This window comes from Pocillopora verrucosa, chromosome 8, assembly GCF_036669915.1.
Source record: "Pocillopora verrucosa isolate sample1 chromosome 8, ASM3666991v2, whole genome shotgun sequence".
NCBI lineage: Eukaryota > Metazoa > Cnidaria > Anthozoa > Scleractinia > Pocilloporidae > Pocillopora > Pocillopora verrucosa.
The window spans coordinates 9,872,810-9,894,126 of NC_089319.1; the positions used below are offsets into that span (position 1 = coordinate 9,872,810).

The window sequence follows — 21,317 nt, forward strand, 5'->3', positions numbered from 1 at the left end:
TGCTTATTCTCCATGAAACATTCATCAGCTATGAAACTGTAAGGAGATATTGAATGAAAGTCACTAGTAAGGGTTAAAAACTTAATGCGTACTTGCAATTTGCCAAGAACAACTTGACAAAACACTAAAATTAAGTCAAGAAGAGTAACAGCGCCTTTTGAAACTTCATATTACAGTACCAAGAAAAACTAGGCAGCTATGCGAGATCAGTCTAAAAACCCTTTCAAACCCAAGATCTCATTGGTAATTCTCCTTACTGTCTGCCATACAATTCTTATGATGTTAGTTCTGAGAATTTGGTATTGGGTCAACTAATAATCCCCTATATTACTCTTTATTCTCAACACTTGTCTATTTGATATTGTATTGATTTGGTAAGGAGAAATTTTGTCTTGGTCACTCATGGGAGTTAAAGGGTTAAGCAGACTTTTTTTTATATATTTTCGTAGGATTGGCCTCAGGATGAAGAAACTCAGAAAGAAGGCGATGAATCTGAATTTACCAAATTAAAATATACTCCGGCGATACTTCAGCAGGTACAAGCGTTTGAACAAGGAACTATCAACACAAGCGACGAAGAAGAAAATGATAAAAACAAACTAATGAGAAGCGAGCCCAAAAAGTTGAGACATATTTCACTCAGCGCTACTGCATCACAACAAATGAACATTTCCGAAGAGCGACGACGGAGAGAGCATGAGATTCGACCTTTAGGTGGAGTGATCAAGGTAGGTCTTCCTGCTTCCTAATCAGAAGTGGATATGAAAGGGGTTACGGTGCTGATACAATCACATTGGCCACGCTTAAAAATCCTATACCTTTATGACTCATAAAGGTATAGAAGTTCTTAGGTTGCGATTAAATCGCAGCCTATCACTTCGCGGTGATGGGCATCGTAGACCAACAGCTTTTCATCAAGTCGGGTAGAACAAAACCACCTTCTCATGGAGTCATATGCATGTATACATGAGTGCGTAATCAACTTCAGTCACACTATAATATGATATAACTTTTATTTTATAATGTATAGCGTACTGAGGCACTGAAGGAAATTTTCTGGTTTGAAGTGTGCCATACATATGGTAAGATGTAAGTTCGGAAAATTACAATGAGGGGCAAAAGTCTTGGTGCTCTCTGCTACATTTTGAATTTTTTGTATAACCGTCGGTTATTTATCAACCTCTCTGCCTTATTTCAATGTTACCTGATGTAAACAGAATGGTTACTAATTTCCTACAACATTGCGAGGACTTTCAATGACGTATCGGAGATAAATTACAAGATTTCAGTTCATCATGTTGAGTGGAGGGTTGTTGGCCACCAAGTGAGGGAGGGGAGGGATGACAACTTTTTTTGCCACTGAGTGTAGATCTGCAACGCATGATTACCTAGAATAAATATGTCTACTAATAACTGAAGTGTTGAAACGGCTTTAACGCTCCATCAATTAATCCGCATTTTTCCTGCGGAAACTGTACAGATACCAGGAAGTGGATTGAGTGGTGGGATTAATTTGAGCTTTTATGACATGTTAATAATGACAGCGTTTACCTTTTTTTTTGCAGAGGTTTGCACTTCGCCCATCTGATACCGATAACAGTGCTACAGAATAATCTAACCGGCCTCGCTCCACGACTCGATAAGTGATAAACTCATACTAAGTTTGACCAAAAGGAGCAGTGTAGGAATTGAAAAATAACGCATAAAATGGCGGTATGAAAACAAGTGTGACAAAAATAAACGAGGCGTACTCAGCTTTCTAACAGGATGGCACTTATAATTCTCCTATCCAGAGGCATGCTTTTTGAATATTAAGCATATTTTTTTGGATTCTCTTATCAAATACTCTTTTTTTTATTGAACACAGCATAAAGGATATTTCAATTCCGGCCACAATTGAATTTATCGCTGCAATTTAAAAGAATCCAGTTATGAAAGTGAGCCCATTTTCTATTTCTGGATAGCAGGCAAAGATTTGCTTCCCTAGAAAGCCCCTAACTTGCAAATTTGCTTTAATTTTGGTTGATGACCTGGCCGCACGAGTAAGGTGACTTTATGAGACATGCGCGAACCCACGGCCAGGTTACTAAAATGTTTTCAAAATGGCAGCGTTTTAGGAAAAATTTCAAGCATATTATTTGCACACAGTTTTTGAGGGTTATATGACTATTTGAAGTCTAAATTCGCGGTAAGTGGAAATTTTGTAAACATACTTTTTAATGGGACAGAAAAATAGTGTGGGTTTCATAAGTGTGCATCACAATTAAACCTAATATAAAACATTCAACATCACATCAAGACTTCGATAAATACAAACTTTAATGATACGACCTACTCACATGACTATATTAATTTGATGAATATTTCCTCCGCTTTCTATGACGATAGAGTTTTCTGTTTGTAAGATTCTCATACAAAAGAGAAAAAAAAGCAAGCAAACACTAACTGTGTACAAACAACCATGTTCCTCGTTTTACATTGACGTAATTATTTTCCTTGATGTTATAATAGTGATAATAATAATGATAATAACTCTCTGAGGGGCTCTTCAGGGCCAATACAGACTAATTTAAAACAAACATAGTGTGTCAATAAACATAGCGTTTAAAAATCCCAACTGACTAGAGACAGACTAGTTGACTATATACAATTGCAGCCACAGGGGGAGGGAGGGGGGAACTGAGAACAAATCCAGTGAGAAGCAGGGTGCAGGGCTTTAACCGGGACGACCAGATTACAAATCCCCCGCCCCAACCTCTCGGCAACACTGCCTCCACATATACACTGGTAATGAGAACCAGCAGACAGCATACCGGCCGAGTTAAGAGCGGGAGCCATTTTCTGAATCGATTAATCATGAAACAGAGACGCCAAATACAAATAAGCATAAAACCCCTGTTGGCTGACATCCTTTTTACAAGCAATGTATTTCTTAATTAAAAAGAGTTTTTATAGCTGGTAAATAGGCCTAATATCTAAGAAACCTCTTTAGCCTTTCATAAAATCAATTATCATGTCTACAAAACTCATCGACCTTCATCCAAATTAACGAATATTTACATTTTATTATGGCCTTTGCCGAGGTTTTGTTGGTTTTAAACTCTTGAAGAACATACTGACAGATTCCTAGCATCAAACTGGCAACAGTGTAATGCACAGGACTGTACAAATTGGGATCGTGGGCTATTTCCGACACGCCCAAACCCTCCGTATGAAATGGTGGGTAAGTGCAAGGTCTTTGACGTGGACATGGTTTCCTATTCTATCCTAAAAGGAAAGATGTTGTTATAAGAAATATTTTGTCCTTAGCCTCATTTGAACATTGAAAATCCGAAATGGTCTGTCTATTATCAAATAACAGCGGAGATCCCGCACGCAGGGTATGCCTGTTTATTTCCTAAAGTTAATCTTAATTTAAGGTTTCAAATCCGTAGATGATTCATATTCCTAGATGAACATGCAACAGTAAATTGTTGTTTACAGAAATTCCGGTCGTTTCGCCTTACGACTCACTCAGGTCACTTCGCTAACATTTTAGGTTATGTCATAACGTCTGTTTTTAGTTTTGTTTTCTTCTAAGTGGCGACAAATGAAATGTTGTACCGTGAACATACGGTCGATGAGAAGTTGCTCAAGTTCTGCCGATGGAACCGATCCGACAATAAACGTATTACAATACGCTATTAGCAAGGCGCTGCCCTGAGGCGTTGGCGTAACGACTCGTAGGCGAAATGACTGATCATCGTTTACATAGCAATTTATAATGTAAGCAATCTCTGTGAGTAGAACGTGTGTATATTGTTAAAACTGAGCCATAATAATCTCATGGAGCTTTTTTCACTATGCTGTGGCAGAAATGTCACGAAATGCTAAGAAAGCGCACCGCCTACTTTCCTATTCTAACTGAAGCCTCCGATCGAGAAAGACACCCAAATAGGGGAATACCAACTCACTCCCGCCCCCCCTTCTCCCCCAACCGTTCTCTAAGAGATTAAGTTAGGATTCAGAAGATCCTGGATTATCATATGAATTTAACACAACAATGCAATCCTCACTGCTAACAGGTGTGGTCTTGGTCTCCTCCTTCTGGATTTTCTCGGGGAGATTCTTAGTCCTGCTTCGTCTTTTTCGGTACAACTCAAATTTGACCTCGGGTGCGTGCTCTTTGATGTATTTCCAATTCTGACGGATAACCTGTCAAAATTTTATTCACCTGCGGTGAAAAAACTATAATATTCTAATTTCCAAATAAGCCGGAAGATATTCTTGACAGTTTCAAGTTTCAGTGAGGAAGTTGTGCCTCTCTTAAGGTCTCACATAAACTCTCCGAAATGTTATAAGTTCAAAATGACAGCGTTTACTCTAATGTCGCTCGGTTTGCTATTCTTAATAGGGACCTGCACTAAAAGTCCGCAAACAAACTGCATATAGAGAGTGGTAAACAAGCTCAGCTTCACGAATGTTGTATGCAATTTTGAGAGCAACTTCGACACGGGAAACCAACAGAAAAAGAAAGAAGGACAAAGATGGCTGGGAATGGAAAGGATTCATATAGATTGACTAGAAAGGACTCTCCGATTGAGGAAAAAACAAATTTAGCGAGCGATTACGAGCTGGGAATTTATGAATGAACTTACCACAATAAGGAAGAGTATCATCACTGCACAAATGGTTATCGCTGCCACCACAATCAAGCTTATTGTCAATTTGCTCCTCTGGTTCTCTTTATCCATCTCACTACTCTCAGTAGCAGTATTTCGTTTTTCGTGTATTCGCTTGGCATCAGGGAACGTCTTTTCATACGTGTCACTTTTTGTAAACGTTGTAAGTGTGTCTTGCAATTCTTTTCCTGTCGAGTTGGTGGCTGATGAAACCAAAAGATAGTACTCCACCTTCGCTAAGGTCCATCCGTCATTTGCTTTAGCGAGCGAAACGACCTCAAAATCCACGACGTCGTCTTTGTCTTGGTAGAATTCGTTAAGAGCATCTTCTATTGCTGTTTTTATTCTTCTGTACTCAGAATTGTTGTAATCAGCAAAGGGATCCTTCCATTCTACACCAGGCAACAGGAGGCTCATGTTCTGTAGAAGGTTCAAGATCGACGCTTTTTCCATGCAAATGTCGAGGGCGTTGTCAAGTTCATTTTCGACTCTTTCTTTTCCAATATCAGACTCAAATTCAAATTCGCAAAACGTTCCAGGGTTTCTGTGAATCTTCAAGAATTTCTTCACTTTAAAATCAGTAACGCCCGTTACGTTTTCAAGATCCTTTTTCAACAGACTTCTCACAGCCAAAGCCATTTCTTTATACTGCATGGTTTTCTTGTCCAAAGTAGTTTCGTTCCAAGTGATGTTTGTTCCATTGCATTTTACCTCAATTGTAATGCTTTGTTTTTCTGCAGGTTAGTTAAAACGATCGAAAAAGCTGGATCTTAGTAAAATTATTATCTTGTGACTTGTAAATATACAATGAACCCACTATTTATTACACAAAACTGGCGCGTTTTATATAACTAAAGATTTCAACATATAACACAAAGGCTTTAGATGAGGTACAAACGCAGGACCAAAAAATAAAAAATGATCTTCATTTCGTCAGGGTATATATATTTTTTCTTATGCCGTCCATTTTTGCCACAAATTTATGGACACGAGAAGATTCCACATACAGACATGCTTTTAAAAAAAAACCCGTTTGGTTCATGGAATTCAAAATTTACATAACATAGTGTTTCAATATGTAACAGTCATAATAAAGTGAGAAAAGATTCAAAGAGTAGAATATTAATTTCCTAAAGTCAATCGAAAGCCTGTTTTCGACTGATGGTGAAACAAGTGATTCAATAACAAAGCCCTATTAATTATTAAGGCCCTTTTTCATTTCATTGACAAATTACCATAGGCCTAATTAAACACCTATTTGTGACTACGAAGAAAATAGTTAAAACAACTCACGCGATCGAATGAGTGAAATAGTTTAATAAAAACATGTCCTCAGGCAGTTTTTAAGTTTTTATTAAATTCGACAAGGGTAGCTCGAGGATACCTTCTTAAGTTACGATGTAAAGGTTGATTGGTAGAAGTTTCGAAATACTCCTCGTTGTAGGAAACTAACGGCTAGCGACGAAAAATTTTAATTTTTCTCACTCGCAGAATTAGCATCACCCCGGCAACAACTATGTCATTTAAAGATCAAAATGGAACTGGTCCAAGAAATCGTGTTACCGCTAGATAACTTTTATTTTCGTTCCGTTTCTACTATGAACTAATTCAGAGTTGAAGAGAGCAAAGATGGCCTTCTATTCCCGCAGTCATGGCTGCAAGATAGACAAGGAAGGTTCCTATGTTTAATAAAATCCTCGTTAAACCAAAGTTAGATCAAGATAATAATAATAATCGAGAAGTTGTTTTTGAAGTTTAACCAATGAATCCAATTCATTTGAATATCCCAATTATTACCCACCTAGTCAACCCTATTTTAATAACTGTTTGAAGACGTTGATGTCACTTTCAAGGATGGTTTTTTGTGTTATTTATTTTTTTGTGTGAATTAGTTTAGATCCATGTAATCATCAAGTTTTAAATCCCTTAGACATGTTACCAAGCGAAAGTTATTCGCCCAAGAGCTCATTTAACGGAGAGTTTAACGCGATGAATATACCGTACATAAAATAATAACAAAAATGCCTCTTCATCGAAACAGCCTGAAATTTACCGAGTTAATTCCAAGTTTTATCGAGGAACAGATATTTGAATTCAGCTACAAAATCGACCGTTGGTTTTCTTGGCAATAGCGGTTTTATAGTTAAATGGGAAAGCGAAAGTCTATCGAACGACGAATAGAACGTCAGAGTTATTGGAACGCCAGTACACCTTACCTGACATCCAAACTGTAGCTGCAAGCATGGTCATTATTACTGTGACATAGCTTACAATTTTCAGCGATGCTTCCTTGGAAGCCATCACGAGGTTTTTCCGATAAAGCAGTTAAGGCGACAACTTGACCTGGGAATACAAATTTTGTGGACCCTACTTCAACTTGTTGAAGCTGCATCTGGTTACGTTTTGACAGTCTGAAGATGTTTTCCCCTCGGGTTGCATAAAGTAGTTATTAACCATGCTAATGGATTTATGTGAAAGCTTTTGTTTTGAGACGTTCTCTCTTGTCGGGCCACGCAGGTGTTTCATACCTTTATTTTTTTATTTAGTGTTTTCATCCTCCTTTCCTATCCAACATCTCACTCAGTTGGTTGAAAAAATGGTTGAGAAAGATATGGGTACCGGATGAACTCATTCGTAATCTCGCGTTACTCAAAGAAGATACTGTAATTAATTCTCTTAGAACTGTCTCGAAGAGTTTGTGAAGCATTGCAAAATTGTCTGTTTTTCAGCTGGAATTGGCTGATAATGTTTTCTCTGTGCTAATTATGAATGGCGCCCTTGTAACTAGTTTTAACAAAGGCTTTCGTTTATTTGTAATACTTGTATCTTTAACTTTTTTTCCCCTCAAACAAAAACATGACTGTTTATATTCATACTTTGCCTAAAAGCATCATCCCTTAGTTGGCAACTTTTTCGCCCAACTATCACACTTCGTCTTTAAGTTTTTACGGGCTCTTGCTTCATAATGTTTAATTTAAAAGTCTTTCGTATGTTTATAATACTTACTCCCCTAAGCTTTTTCCTCCGCAAACAAAATTATGGCTTTTTATATTCATACTTTGCCTAAAATCTTTCATTCCTACGGGCTATTGTTTCATAATGCATGATTTCATATAGTCTTTCGTATGTTTGTAATGCTTGTGCCCTTAAGCTTTCTGCTCCTCAAACCAACACATGTCTGTTTACATTTATACTTGGCCTAAAAGTGTTCATACCTTTGTAGAGCAATGTTCGCCCATCTATCACCGTAAGATCGTTAGCGCCTATATATTACACGCCTTAACGTGTGTAATTTATTCGAAATGCTCTCGCGGCTTCGGCGGTTTAAAATTCGTCGTCTTGGCAGGACCGTTATTCAGTTCGCTTTAATTCACTTGGAAACACAACTGCAGTATACAGTGCAGTTTATGTATCCATTTCCATATCTAGGTTTTGTTTCGCTTTCGGCGCGGGCTTTTCTTCAATGTAACGTTGGTTTATACGTATATTTCTTTCAGTAGTTTAACCGCACGCTACGCTAAGGTATCGCTCTACCGCAAGGTATCTTTGCACTGCTTGTCAAGTCAATACAGATTAAACGCGTATTAAAATGTCATTCCTGGTGTCAGCATCGAATCCGCTATGTTGGTAGTTATAATTACCTTCGCCATTTAGTTCTTTCGGGCTGCACGATTTAATAGTCTTTACTATACTTGTGCCTTTAAGCTTTAAGTCTATACTTGTGCCTTTAAGCTTTTTGTACCCCAAACCAAACCGATGACTTTTTATATTCCCACTTTACTTGAAAGTGTTCATCACTTTGTTCAGCAATTTTCGCCCAGATAACTAATTTCGGCTTTTATTTCTCACGGGCTTTTGTTTCATAATATATAATTTTATATGCGTGAGCTACATATCGACAACCTTAGGGCTAGGTCTTAAAATTGCAACTTCTTCTAGCTAAAAAAAAAATTAACTAATCGCTCAAAACATTTTTAATGCTGACAAAGATTTAGGAAAATGCATTTTTCTTACACAAAATCGTCTTCTTACTGTGTGACTTGGAATCAAAGGTTTCACATAAGAAATCATTCCATTTTACGGAAAAGGCCCGTGACTAATTTTAAGATGTCAGTAAATGTTTGATTGTCAAGTTTTAATCATCGTGGCCTGATAACAGTAATCATCCTAAAGGGCATCAGTTTGAGAGTCTATCTGTAAGTTGCAAGTTATTTAAAGGTGGAGAGTAAGCTCTACCTTACACTCAAGTTATGAGAGTTGGAGTCAATTGCAAATTCTGAAAGCATTTGACAAACTTTATCAGAAAATCTGTATAAACTTATTTTGGACTAAGAGCTGAAAAGGTTTCTACAACCCCATTCCTCTTTTCATAGTCGGATATTACCAGAATGCAATCTTGGGGACATAAAATTCTTCGTAACTTGACATTGAACGGGGAGGGGAAGCAGAAAAAATACCAATAGCAGACTTTTGTGACCCTTTTAACCTGGGTTGTTGTTTGCGTCTCTCGTGATGAAACGTCACTTTCAGGTGACGGTGAGAACGCGTTCTTATAACATGTCGATTTTCATCAGAACGCTTCAATTATAAATTATCGATTTGTTTCAGGTGTGACCCATTACAGAGTTTCTATGAGAGATTGAATAGCAAACAAAATTTTTTTACTGGAGTGGTTTGGACACTCTTCAAGATATAAATGACCTTCATTTATTTGTAAGAACACTTAATCAAAATAGTGTTCGTCATATAAGCGTCAGAGCTGAAAAACACGACCAAGCATGTTACGAAATTGCTTTTGATCGTAAATTAAAATGGCGGTCGTTTTGAAAACAGTCAACATGATGATATTCTCTGTCCACACAAGTTTTCATCACATCAGCAAATTTAGGCGACTTCTACTGTGTAGACCTTCCCCTCTTCATTACAAATATCGACTTACCTGAAGCGCGATCTGGACAAACTGTACCTATGCAATGGAGATGCTAAAGCTTCTAACATGATCTCTATTTGTGCCCTAAGATGAAAATGTGTTGTTCTAACGATATTTCGTGCTCTCTCTCACAGGGATTTCTACAGCGGAAGTTTATCGTACATTTAAGCTAGATCGCAAAACTAAGCCACTTTTCAAACTTCATCGATTTTCCGCGTTAGCCTGGAAATGTTGGTGACACGTGTCGGCCTTTTTAAGCTCTGTCATCCCTAGCAAGGTTACTTGTTTTTCCTCAAATCATGTGCTAGTTTTTTTACCTCGTCGAAACACATTATGTAAAGGCTGATAATTATGCACATGCATATATCTCTCTTTAACTTTAAAGCTACTACAACTAACTTAGGCTTTGTGGACGTATCATGTCAACAAGCAATGTTCCATTATGATATTTGAGATAAACACTAAGAGTGAGAGCAAAAGTGGGATCACGGCAAAAAACCAGCGTTCACCGTACGGAAAACGAGATTGAATTCACGGAAAACGCGGCTTTTTACAAACTTTTACACATGTTTTGCGTACGGAAAATCCGACGTTTTCTGTGCGTTTTCGCATCGGTGAATCCCAGTATTAGTTCCATTATAAAGTAGTTTTCCTTCGCGGTAAATGCAGGTAAAGAAATCATCTTCCGACATTAACCACTCGGTTAATTCACTTCAAACAACTTGTTTTCCTTTTGTTCATTGGCGTTTTCCCCGTGTACAACAACGTATTCACCGAAGTTAGCGGCTGAAAACACGCATTTTCCTGGAAGTTTAATGTGTGTAAATGCAGGAAAACGCAATGATTTCCTGTGTTTGCCGTTCGTACAACGCATAGAAAATGTCATGTTTTCTTCTGTTCGGAACCATAACGAAATGTTCACAAGAACAGTCGAGTTTTCCAGTCGAAAGCATGCATTTTCCAACATTTCTTCCCATTGGTGAATTCAAGCAAACTCGATGAAACGCATTTTCCGATTGCCCTACTTGTAAGATTCAAAATATCAATAGTTTGAATGTAATTATGTTATGCGAACTCACCTTTTTAAAGACAAATGCTTTAATTATGATAAGCAACGAAAGAAAAGCCAGCGCTTTGAGCACTATCGACCAAATAGAAAGAGAGTCACTTTTCTCTTCGTACGTATCGTCTCCACCCACTTGAAACTCATCTTTTTTCAGGTTTGTGTGTGCCTGCGATCTTGGTGCAGAGGATAACTGTTGTGCTGATGGTTGGTTACTTGTGGCGGACTGTGTTCCCGATACTGAACCATCTGTGGAGGACTGCGCACCAGATTGCGAAGCCCCTGTCGAAGACTGTGCTAACGATAATGAAGCACCTGTGGTAGACCATTTGTTACCGTTGGAGGACTGTGTCCTTGATGTCGAAGCCCCTGATGTGGATTGTGCTTGACCTAAGGTGAACTGTGTTTCCGATACTGATGATGTCGGCCAAGCTGCTATTGGCCTGGACTGACAGGGGTCCTGAAGTTTAGAAGGCTTCATCATTTCTCAGATTTTTTGAAATATTTTTACCTTTGGGAGCTATGTTCATAATTACCTTAACCTTTTAGGTAAGTCTTCCTGCTTCCTACGGTGGTTACGGTGCTGATACAATCACATTGGCCACGCTTAAAAATCCTATACCTTTATGACTCATAAAGGTATAGAAGTTCTTAGGTTGCGATTAAATCGCAGCCTATCACTTCGCGGTGATGGGCATCGTAGACCAACAGCTTTTCATCAAGTCGGGTAGAACAAAACCACCTTCTCATGGATGTATACATGAGTGCGTAATCAACTTCAGTCACACTATAATATGATATAACTTTTTATAGCGTACTGGGGCATTGAAGGAAATTTTCTGGTTTGAAGTGTGCCATACATATGGTAAGATGTAAGTTCGGAAAATTACAATGAGGGGCAAAAGTCTTGGTGCTCTCTGCTACATTTTGAATTTTTTGTATAACCGTCGGTTATTTATCAACCTCTCTGCCTTATTTCAATGTTACCTGATGTAAACAGAATGGTTACTAATTTCCTACAACATTGCGAGGACTTTCAATGACGTATCGGAGATAAATTACAAGATTTCTGTTCATCATGTTGAGTGGAGGGTTGTTGGCCACCAAGTGAGGGAGGGGAGGGATGCCAACTTTTTTTGCCACTGAGTGTAGATCTGCAACGCATGATTACCTAGAATAAATATGTCTACTAATAACTGAAGTGTTGAAACGGCTTTAACGCTCCATCAATTAATCCGTATTTTTCTTGCGGAAACTGTACAGATACCAGGAAGTGGATTGAGTGGTGGAATTAATTTGAGCTTTTATGACATGTTAATAATGACAGCGTTTACCTTTTTTTTGCAGAGGTTTGCACTTCGCCCATCTGATACCGATAACAGTGCTACAGAATAATCTAACTGGTCTCGCTCCACGACTCGATAAGTGATAAACTCGTACTAAGTTTGACCAAAAGGAGCAGTGTAGGAATTGAAAAATAACGCATAAAATGGCGGTATGAAAACAAGTGTGACAAAAATAAACGAGGCGTACTCAGCTTTCTAACAGGATGGCACTTATAATTCTCATATCCAGAGGCATGCTTTTTGAAAATTAAGCATATTTTTTTGGATTCTCTTATCAAATACTCTTTTTTTATTGAACACAGCATAAAGGATATTTCAATTCCGGCCACAATTGAATTTATCGCTGCAATTTAAAAGAATCCAGTTATGAAAGTGAGCTCATTTTCTATTTCTGGATAACAGGCAAAGATTTGCTTCTCTAGAAAGCCCTTAACTTGCAAATTTGCTTGAATTTTGGTTGATGACCTGGCCGCACGAGTGAGGTGACTTTATGAGACATGCGCGAACCAACCGCCAGGTTACTAAAATGTTTTCAAAATGGCAGCGTTTTAGGAAAAATTTCAAGCATATTATTTGCACACAGTTTTTGAGGGTTATATGACTATTTGAAGTCTAAATTCGCGGTAAGTGGAAATTTTGTAAACATACTTTTTAATGGGACAGAAAAATAGTGTGGGTTTCATAAGTGTGCATCACAATTAAACCTAATATAAAACATTCAACATCACATCAAGACTTCGATAAATACAAACTTTAATGATACGACCTACTCACATGACTATATTAATTTGATGAATATTTCCTCCGCTTTCTATGACGATAGAGTTTTCTGTTTGTAAGATACTCATACAAAAAGAGAAAAACACAGCAAGCAAACACTAACTGTGTACAAACAACCATGTTCCTGGTTTTACACTGACGTAATTATTTTCCTTGATAAAATATATTAAAGTTCACACGGCAACCAGGTGGACAATCAGACATAGTTTGATGCTACACTAGTTTGCAGATTTAATGAATGTAACCGAAGAAGTTACAATTCATAGACCCAACGTTTCGACACTCCTGTCTAGTGCCTTCATCAGGGGTGATCTAAACGCTGCAACAAGAGGTCCTTTTATATGATCACTAATTAGCGGCCTTTTTTCCGACGAGGTGTAAATAGGCGTCGGGAAGCAGACCGCCATCGTCACGATTTAAAGGAGCGTGGGCGGAGTTAATGTGCCAAGCCTCCAAACAAAGGCGCTGGTGGTAACACCGATTAGTGGTGATAATTTTAGAATTATCCCACCCAATTGTATGGTTGGTTAGGCAAGTATGCTCCGATAAAGCTGAATTTTCCTTTTTGCAAAGAAAAACCGCTTTTTGGTGCTCTTTTAACCGTGTACCAAACTGGCGTTTGGTCAGTCCGATGTATTCGTTGTCACAGTCATTGCAAGGAATAGAATAAATACCATTGCAAACCAGTGTAGCATCAAACTATGTCTTATTTTCCTTGATGTTATAATAGTAGTAATAATAATGATAATAACTCTCTCAATGGGGGTTTCAAGGCCATTACAAACTAATTTAAAACAAACATAGTGTGTCAATAAACATAGAGTTTAAAAATCCCAACTGACTTGTGACATACCAGTTGACTATATACAATTGCAGCCACAGGGGGAGGGAGGGGGGAACTGAGAACAAATCCAGTGAGAAGCAGGGTGCAGGGCTTTAACCGGGACGACCAGATTACAAATCCCCCGCCCCAACCTCTCGGCCACCTTGCCTCCACATATACACTGGTAATGAGAACCAGCAGACAGCATACCGGCCGAGTTAAGAGCGGGAGCCATTTTCTGAATCTATTAATCATGAAACAGAGACGCCAAATACAAATAAGCATAAAACCCCTGTTGGCTGACATCCTTTTTACAAGCAATGTATTTCTTAATTAAAAAGAGTTTTTATAGCTGGTAAATAGGCCTAATATCTAAGAAACCTCTTTAGCCTTTCATAAAATCAATTATCATGTCTACAAAACTCATCGACCTTCATCCAAATTAACGAATATTTACATTTTATTATGGCCTTTGCCGAGGTTTTGTTGGTTTTAAACTCTTGAAGAACATACTGACAGATTCCTAGCATCGAACTGGCAACAGTGTAATGCACAGGACTGTAAGAATTGGGATCATAGGCTATTTCCGACATACCCAATCCCTCCGTATGAAATGGTAGGTAAGTGCGAGGTCTTTGATGTGGACATGGTTTCCTGTTCAATCCCAAAAGGAAAGATGTTGTTATAAGAAATATTTTGTTCTTAGCCTCATTTGAACGTTGAAAATCCGAAATGGTCTATTCATCATCAAAGAACAGCGGAGATCCCGCACGCAGGGTATGCCTGTTTATTTCCTGAAGTTAATCTTAATTTAAGGTTTCAAATCCGTAGATGATTCATATTCCCAGATGAACATGCAACAGTAAATTGTTGTTTACAGAAATTCCGGTCGTTCCGCCTTACGACTCACCCAGGTCACTTCGCTAACATTTTAGGTTATGTCATAACATCTGTTTTTAGTTTTGTTTTCTTCGAAGTAGTGACAAATGAAATGTTGTACCGTGAACATACGGTAGATGAGAAGTTGCTCAAGTTCTGCCGATGGAATCGATCCGACAATAAACGTTTTACAATACTTTATTAGCAAGGCGCTGCCCTGAGGCGTTGGCGTAACGACTCGTAGGCGAAATGACTGATCATCGTTTACAGAGCAATTTATAATGTAAGCAATTTCCGTAAGTAGAGCCGTCTCTATGTGTATATTGTTAAAACTGAGCCATAATAATCTGATGGACCTTTTTACACTATGCTGGAGCAGAAATGCCATGAAATGCTTAGAAAGCGTACCGACTACTTTCGTACTCTAACTGAAGCCTCCGATCGAGAAAGACACCCAAATAGGGGAGTACCCACTCACTCCCGCCCCCCCCCCCACCCCCTCCCTCGACCGTTCTCTAGGAGTTTAAGTTACGATTCAGAAGATACTGGATTATCATATGAATTTAACACAACAATGCAATCCTCCCTGCTAACAGGTGTGGTCTTGGTCTCTTCCTTCTGGATTTTCTCGGGGAGATTCTTAATCCTGTTTCGTCTTTTTCGGTACAACTCAAATTTGACCTCGGGTGCGTGTTCTCCGATGTATTTCCAACTCTGACGGATAACCTGTCAAAATTTTATTCACCTGCGGTGAAAAAACTATAATATTCTAATTTCCAAATAAGCCGGAAGATATTCTTGACTGTTTCAAGTTTCAGTGAGAAAGTTGTGCCTCTCTTAAGGTCTCACATAAACTCTCCGAAATGTTATAAGTTCAAAATGACAGCGTTTACTCTAATGTCGTTCAGTTTGCTATTCTTACTTGGGCTGCACTTAAAGTCCGCAAACAAACTGCATATAGAGATTGGTCAACAAGCTCAGCTTCACGAATGTTTTATGCAATTTTGAGAGCAACTTCGACACGGGAAACCAACAGAAAAAGAAAGAAGGACAAAGATGGCTGGGAATGGAAAGGATTCATATAGATTGACTAGAAAGGACTCTCCGATTGAGGAAAAAACAAATTTAGCGAGCGATTACGAGCTGGGAATTTATGAATGAACTTACCACAATAAGGAAGAGTATCATCACTGCACAAATGGTTATCGCTGCCACCACAATCAAGCTTATGGTCAATTTGCTCCTCTGGTTCTCTTTATCCATCTCACTACTCTCAGTAGCAGTATTTCGTTTTTCGTGTATTCGCTTGGCATCAGGGAACATCTTTTCATACGTGTCACTTTTTGTAAACGTTGTAAGTGTGCCTTGCAATTCTTTTCCTGTCGCGTTGGTAGCTGATGAAGCCAAAAGATAGTACTCCACCTTCGCTAAGGTCCATCCGTCATTTGCTTTAGCGAGCGAAACGACCTCAAAATCCACGACGTCGTCTTTGTCTTGGTAGAATTCGTTAAGAGCATCTTCTATTGCTGTTTTTATTCTTCTGTACTCAGAATTGTTGTAATCAGCAAAGGGATCCTTCCACTCTACACCAGGCAACAGGAGGCTCATGTTCTGTCGAAGGTTCAAGATCGACGCTTTTTCCATGCAAATGTCGAGGGCGTTGTCAAGTTCATTTTCGACTCTTTCTTTTCCAAGATCGGACTTAAATTCAAATTTGCAAAACGTTCCAGGGTTTCTGTGAATCTTCAAGAATTTTTTTATTTTAATATCAGTAACGCCCGTTACGTTTTCAAGATCCTTTTTCAGCAGACTTCTCACAGCCAAAGCCATTATTTTATACCGCATGGTTTTCTTGTCCAAAGTAGTTTCGTTCCAAGTTCTGTGTGTTCCATTGCATTTCACCTCAATTGTAATGCTTTGTCTTTCTGCAGGTTAGTTAAAACGATCGAAAAAGCTAGATCTTAGTAAAATTATTATCTTGTGACTTGTAAATATACAATGAACCCACTATTTATTACACAAAACTAGCGCGTTTTATAATATTAAAGATTACATCAACAGATAGCACAAAGGCTTTAGATGAGATATAAACGCAGGACCAAAAAATAAAAAATGATCTTCATTTGGTCAGGGTATATATATTTTTTCTTATGCCGTCCATTTTTGCCACAAATTTATGGACACGAGGGATTCCACATACAGACATGCATTTAAAAAAACCCGTTTGGTTCATGGAATTCAAAATTTACATAACATAGTGTTTCAATATGTAACAGTCATGATGGAGTAAGAAAAGATTCAAAGAGTAGAATATTAATTTCCTAAAGTCAATCGAAAGCCTGTTTTCGACTGATGGTGAAACAAGTGATTCAATAACAAAGCCCTATTAATTATTAAAGCCCTTTTTCATTTCACTGACACATTACCATATGCCTAATTAAACACCTATTTGTGACTAGAAAGAAAATAAAAACAACTCACGCGATCGAATGAGTGAAATAGTTTAATCTACTGGCGTCAGCCATAAAAACATGTCCTTAGACAGTTTTTAAGTTTTTATTAAATTCGACAAGAGTAGCTCGAGGATATCTTCTTAAGTTACGATGTTAAGGTTGATTGGTAGAAGTTTCGAAATACTCCTCGTTGTATGAAACTAACGGCTAGCGACGAAAAATTTTAACTTTTCTAACTCGTAGAATTTATCTTTTTTCAAACTTAGTGAAGCATCACCCCAGCAACAACTATGTCATTTAAAGATCAAAATGGAACTGGTCCAAGAAACCGTGTTACCGCTAGATACGGCTTTTATTTTCGTTCCGTTTCTATTATGAACTAATTCAGAGTTAAAGAGAGCAAAGATGGCCTTCCAATCCCGCAGTCATGGCTGCAAGATAGACAAGGAAGGTTCCTATGTTTAATAAAATCCTCGTTAAGCCAAAGTTAGATCAAGATAATAATAATAATAATCGAGAGGTTGTTTTTGAAGTTTAACCAATGAATCCAATTCAAAATATATTAAAGTTCACACGGCAACCAGGTGGACAATCAGACATAGTTTGAAGCTACACTGGTTTGCAGATTTAATGAATGTAACCGAAGAAGTTACAATTCATAGACCCAACGTTTCGACACTCCTGTCTAGTGCCTTCATCAGGGGTGATCTAAACGCTGCAACAAGAGGTCCTTTTATATGATCACTAATTAGCGGCCTTTTTTCTGACGAGGTGTAAATAGGCGTCAGGAAGCAGACCGCCATCGTCACGATTTAAAGGAGCGTGGGCGGAGTTAATGTGCCATGCCTCCAAACAAAGTCGCTGGTGGTAACGCCGATTAGTGGTGATAATTTTAGAATTATCCCACCCAATTGTATGGTTGGTTAGGCAAGTATTTGCAATTCGAAAGAACTGCAGACGTTTACCAAACAGAGAGAGAAACATGACAGAAAACTCCGTCACTTGCTCAGTAAGAGGTCTCCTGTTAATTCAGGCTCATCTCTGAAAGATAAATGGGTCATGAACCTTTCCTTCAAGGAATTATCCGCGCTGGAACGGAGTGGTTTATAGAAGGGTCTAAAGTTTGCTATTGCTCCTCGCAAAATACCGACCGCCGAAATTGTCGCCGCTGTTGAGGAGAGTATCTCTCAACTCGACGACGATCGTAGGCATTTGGTAAGAGCAGAAGTAAGTAGCATACTCAGGCGTGCTAAACCTCCTCCCAAAAACATTCAAAAGGATGTTTTCAATGCGCTTATAACTCTCAAAAGGATCCGGACAGGCTCGTATTATCTGCTGACAAGGATAATTGTAGATTTAGATATATGAAAATTCACATATTTGCACTGCGGTGGAAAGATGAAATTAGAAGATCCTCGCAGGGTAATTGTGTTGTGGTTATGGACAAACAGCAATATCACGACAAAGCTTTGTCTCTGCTCAATGACAAGAGTACGTATGCTGTCTTAAACTCTGATCCTACCAGTAAAACTCAAAGAAAGTTAAACAAAATGTTGCTTGATTTGAAAAAAGCTGGCAGAACTAGTGACTCTACGCACAAAATGTTATACAGTAGTGACGGCTTATGTCCACGTTTTTATGGCTTACCTAAAATTCATAAACCGGGAATTCCTTTGAGACCCATTGTCTCTTTTGTTAATTCTCCGAATTATGCAATTTCTGGTTATCTTGCGAGAATTTTGTCGCCTGTTGTTGGGAATACTGATTACACTGTCAAAAATTCCTGCGAATTTACGGATTTCATAAGAGATAAAACTCTTGACGCTTGTGAAGAATTAGTATCTTTCGACGTTGTTTCGCTCTTCACTAAAATCCCAGTTGATCTTGCCGTCAAGGTTGCGGAGGAAAGACTCAGAGAAGATGCTTCCCTAGGACAAAGAACTTCTTTGCCTGTGGAGGATATTATTCATCTGCTGTCTTTTTGCCTCAAAACCACGCAATTTACATATAACGGCACATACTATCAACAAGTTTTTGGTACAGCTATGGGTTCGCCTGTTTCTGCTGTCATTGCTAACATGGTAATGGAAGACGTGGAACAAAGGGCCTTAGCCACTTCACCGGTTAAACCCTTTTTCTGGAAACGATATGTCGATGATGTTATTTCTGCGGTATCCGGAAATGAAGCGGAGCGCCTCTTGTCGCATTTGAATTCAGTAGAGCCGTCGATCCAATTCACCCTTGAACGTGAAAAGGATAGACATTTGCCCTTTCTTGATTTAAATGTGTCCAGAGGGGTTCAGGGTAATTTAGAGACAAGTGTCTACCGTAAACCCACCCACACCGACAAATACCTCGCTTTCGATTCTCACCATCCTATTTGCCATAAGAAGTCTGTAGCCAAAACTTTACTTAGGAGGGCTGATTGTCTACCATCATCACTCGATTCGAAGGCTGAGGAGAGGAAATATGTTTCCAATGTCCTAAAGGCAAATGGCTATACAAAAACTTTTCTCCGTAACTGCCAAAAACCAGTTACAAATAGTAACGCTCTTGATGAAAGGGAACCAGCGACTGGTTTTGCTGTTATTCCTTACATACAGGGTGTTACTGAACCCATCAAGAGAATTTTGAATAGCCACAACGTTAAAGTTGCTCAAAAACCTTTTCAGACTTTGGGGCATATTTTCGCCAAACCTAAGGATCCTGTCACAAAAGGACAACGAACTGACGCCATTTATTCTATTCCTTGCAATGACTGCGACAACGAATACATCGGACAGACCAAACGCCAGTTTGGTACACGGTTAAAAGAGCACCAAAAAGCGGTTTTTCTTTGCAAAAAGGAAAATTCAGCTTTATCGGAGCATACTCGCCTAACCAACCATACAATTGGGTGGGATAATTCTAAAATTATCACCACTAATCGGCGTTACCACCAGCGTCTTTGTTTGGAGGCATGGCACATTAACTCCGCCCACGCTCCTTTAAATCGTGACGATGGCGGTCTGCTTCCTGACGCCTATTTACACCTCGTCAGAAAAAAGGCCGCTAATTAGTGATCATATAAAAGGACCTCTTGTTGCAGCGTTTAGATCACCCCTGATGAAGGCACTAGACAGGAGTGTCGAAACGTTGGGTCTATGAATTGTAACTTCTTCGGTTACATTCATTAAATCTGCAAACCAGTGTAGCTTCAAACTATGTCTGAATCCAATTCATTTGAATATCCCAATTATTACCCACCTAGTCAACCCTATTTTAATAACTGTTTGAAGACGTTGATGTCACTTTCAAGGATGGTTTTTTGTGTAATAGTTTGAATTAGTTTAGATCCATGTAATCATCAAGTTTTAAATCCCTTAGACATGTTACCAAGCGAAAGTTATTCGCCCAAGAGCTCATTTAACGGAGAGTTTAACGCGATGAATATACCTTACATAAAATAATAACAAAAATGCCTCTTCATCGAAACAGCCTGAAATTTACCGAGTTAATTCCAAGTTTTATCGAGGAACAGATATTTGAATTCAGCTACAAAATCGACCGTTGGTTTTCTTGGCAATAGCGGTTTTATAGTTAAATGGGAAAGCGAAAGTCTATCGAACGACGAATAGAACGTCAGAGTTATTGGAACGCCAGTACACCTTACCTGACATCCAAACTGTAGCTGCAAGCATGGTCATTATTACTGTGACATAGCTTACAATTTTCAGCGATGCTTCCTTGGAAGCCATCACGAGGTTTTTCCGATAAAGCAGTTAAGGCGACAACTTGACCTGGGGATACAAATTTTGTGGACCCTACTTCAACTTGTTGAAGCTGCATCTGGTTACGTTTTGACAGTCTGAAGATGTTTTCCCCTCGGGTTGCATAAAGTAGTTATTAACGATGCTAATGGATTTATGTGAAGGTTTTGTTTCGAGACGTTTTCTATTGTCGGGCCACGCAGATGTTTCATACCTTTATTTTTTTATTTAGTGTTTTCATCCTCCTTTCCTATCCAACATCTCACTCAGTTGGTTGAAAAAATGGTTGAGAAAGATATGGGTACCGGATGAACTCATTCGTAATCTCGCGTTACTCAAAGAAGATACTGTGATTAATTCTCTTAGAACTGTCTCGAAGAGTTTGTGAAGCATCGCAAAATTGTCTGTTTTTCAGCTGGAACTGGCTGATAATGTTTTCTCTGTGCTAATTATGAATGGCGCCCCTGTAATTAGTTTTAACAAAGGCTTTCGTTTATTTATAATACATGTATCTTTAACTTTTTTCCCCTCAAACAAAAACATGACTGTTTATATTCATACTTTGCCTAAAAGCATCATCCCTTAGTTGGCAACTTTTTCGCCCAACTATCAAACTTCTTCTCCAAGTTTTTA

The 21,317-nt window shown here is 38.6% G+C and overlaps 2 protein-coding genes across 3 annotated transcripts; both read right to left on the bottom strand.

The window, feature by feature from the left end:
* Window positions 1–2,440: 2,440 nt before the first annotated feature.
* On the bottom strand, window positions 2,441–7,032 carry LOC136283137 (uncharacterized). Its single transcript, XM_066171480.1, has 3 exons — window positions 6,878–7,032; window positions 4,638–5,395; window positions 2,441–4,194 (listed from the first exon to the last, which is right to left on the bottom strand). Exons 1-3 carry the CDS (start codon window positions 6,960–6,962, stop codon window positions 3,997–3,999), a joined length of 1,041 nt encoding a protein of 346 aa, XP_066027577.1. The 5' UTR covers window positions 6,963–7,032; the 3' UTR covers window positions 2,441–3,996.
* Window positions 7,033–14,991: 7,959 nt separating this feature from the next.
* Window positions 14,992–20,753, bottom strand: LOC131779008 (uncharacterized). 2 transcript variants are annotated; one of them, XM_059095522.2, is made up of 3 exons: window positions 20,588–20,753; window positions 15,650–16,407; window positions 14,992–15,208 (listed from the first exon to the last, which is right to left on the bottom strand). In XM_059095522.2, exons 1-3 carry the CDS (start codon window positions 20,670–20,672, stop codon window positions 15,011–15,013), a joined length of 1,041 nt encoding a protein of 346 aa, XP_058951505.2. In that variant the 5' UTR covers window positions 20,673–20,753; the 3' UTR covers window positions 14,992–15,010. The 2 variants fall into 2 exon arrangements, with proteins under 2 accessions (XP_058951505.2, XP_066027582.1); XM_066171485.1 differs by having other exon boundaries at window positions 15,122–15,227.
* Window positions 20,754–21,317: the final 564 nt, after the last annotated feature.

Bases quoted from the DNA above. Each gene is read 5' to 3' on its own strand.
- LOC136283137 (XM_066171480.1), bottom strand. From the start codon at position 6,962: ATGGCTTCCAAGGAAGCATCGCTGAAAATTGTAAGCTATGTCACAGTA. The intron at 5,396-6,877 runs GTAAGGTGTACT...ACTAACCTGCAG, and splicing joins AGCTACAGTTTGGATGTCAG to AAAAACAAAGCATTACAATT. The intron at 4,195-4,637 runs GTAAGTTCATTC...AAATTTTGACAG, and splicing joins TGATACTCTTCCTTATTGTG to GTTATCCGTCAGAATTGGAA.
- LOC131779008 (XM_059095522.2), bottom strand. From the start codon at position 20,672: ATGGCTTCCAAGGAAGCATCGCTGAAAATTGTAAGCTATGTCACAGTA. The intron at 16,408-20,587 runs GTAAGGTGTACT...ACTAACCTGCAG, and splicing joins AGCTACAGTTTGGATGTCAG to AAAGACAAAGCATTACAATT. The intron at 15,209-15,649 runs GTAAGTTCATTC...AAATTTTGACAG, and splicing joins TGATACTCTTCCTTATTGTG to GTTATCCGTCAGAGTTGGAA.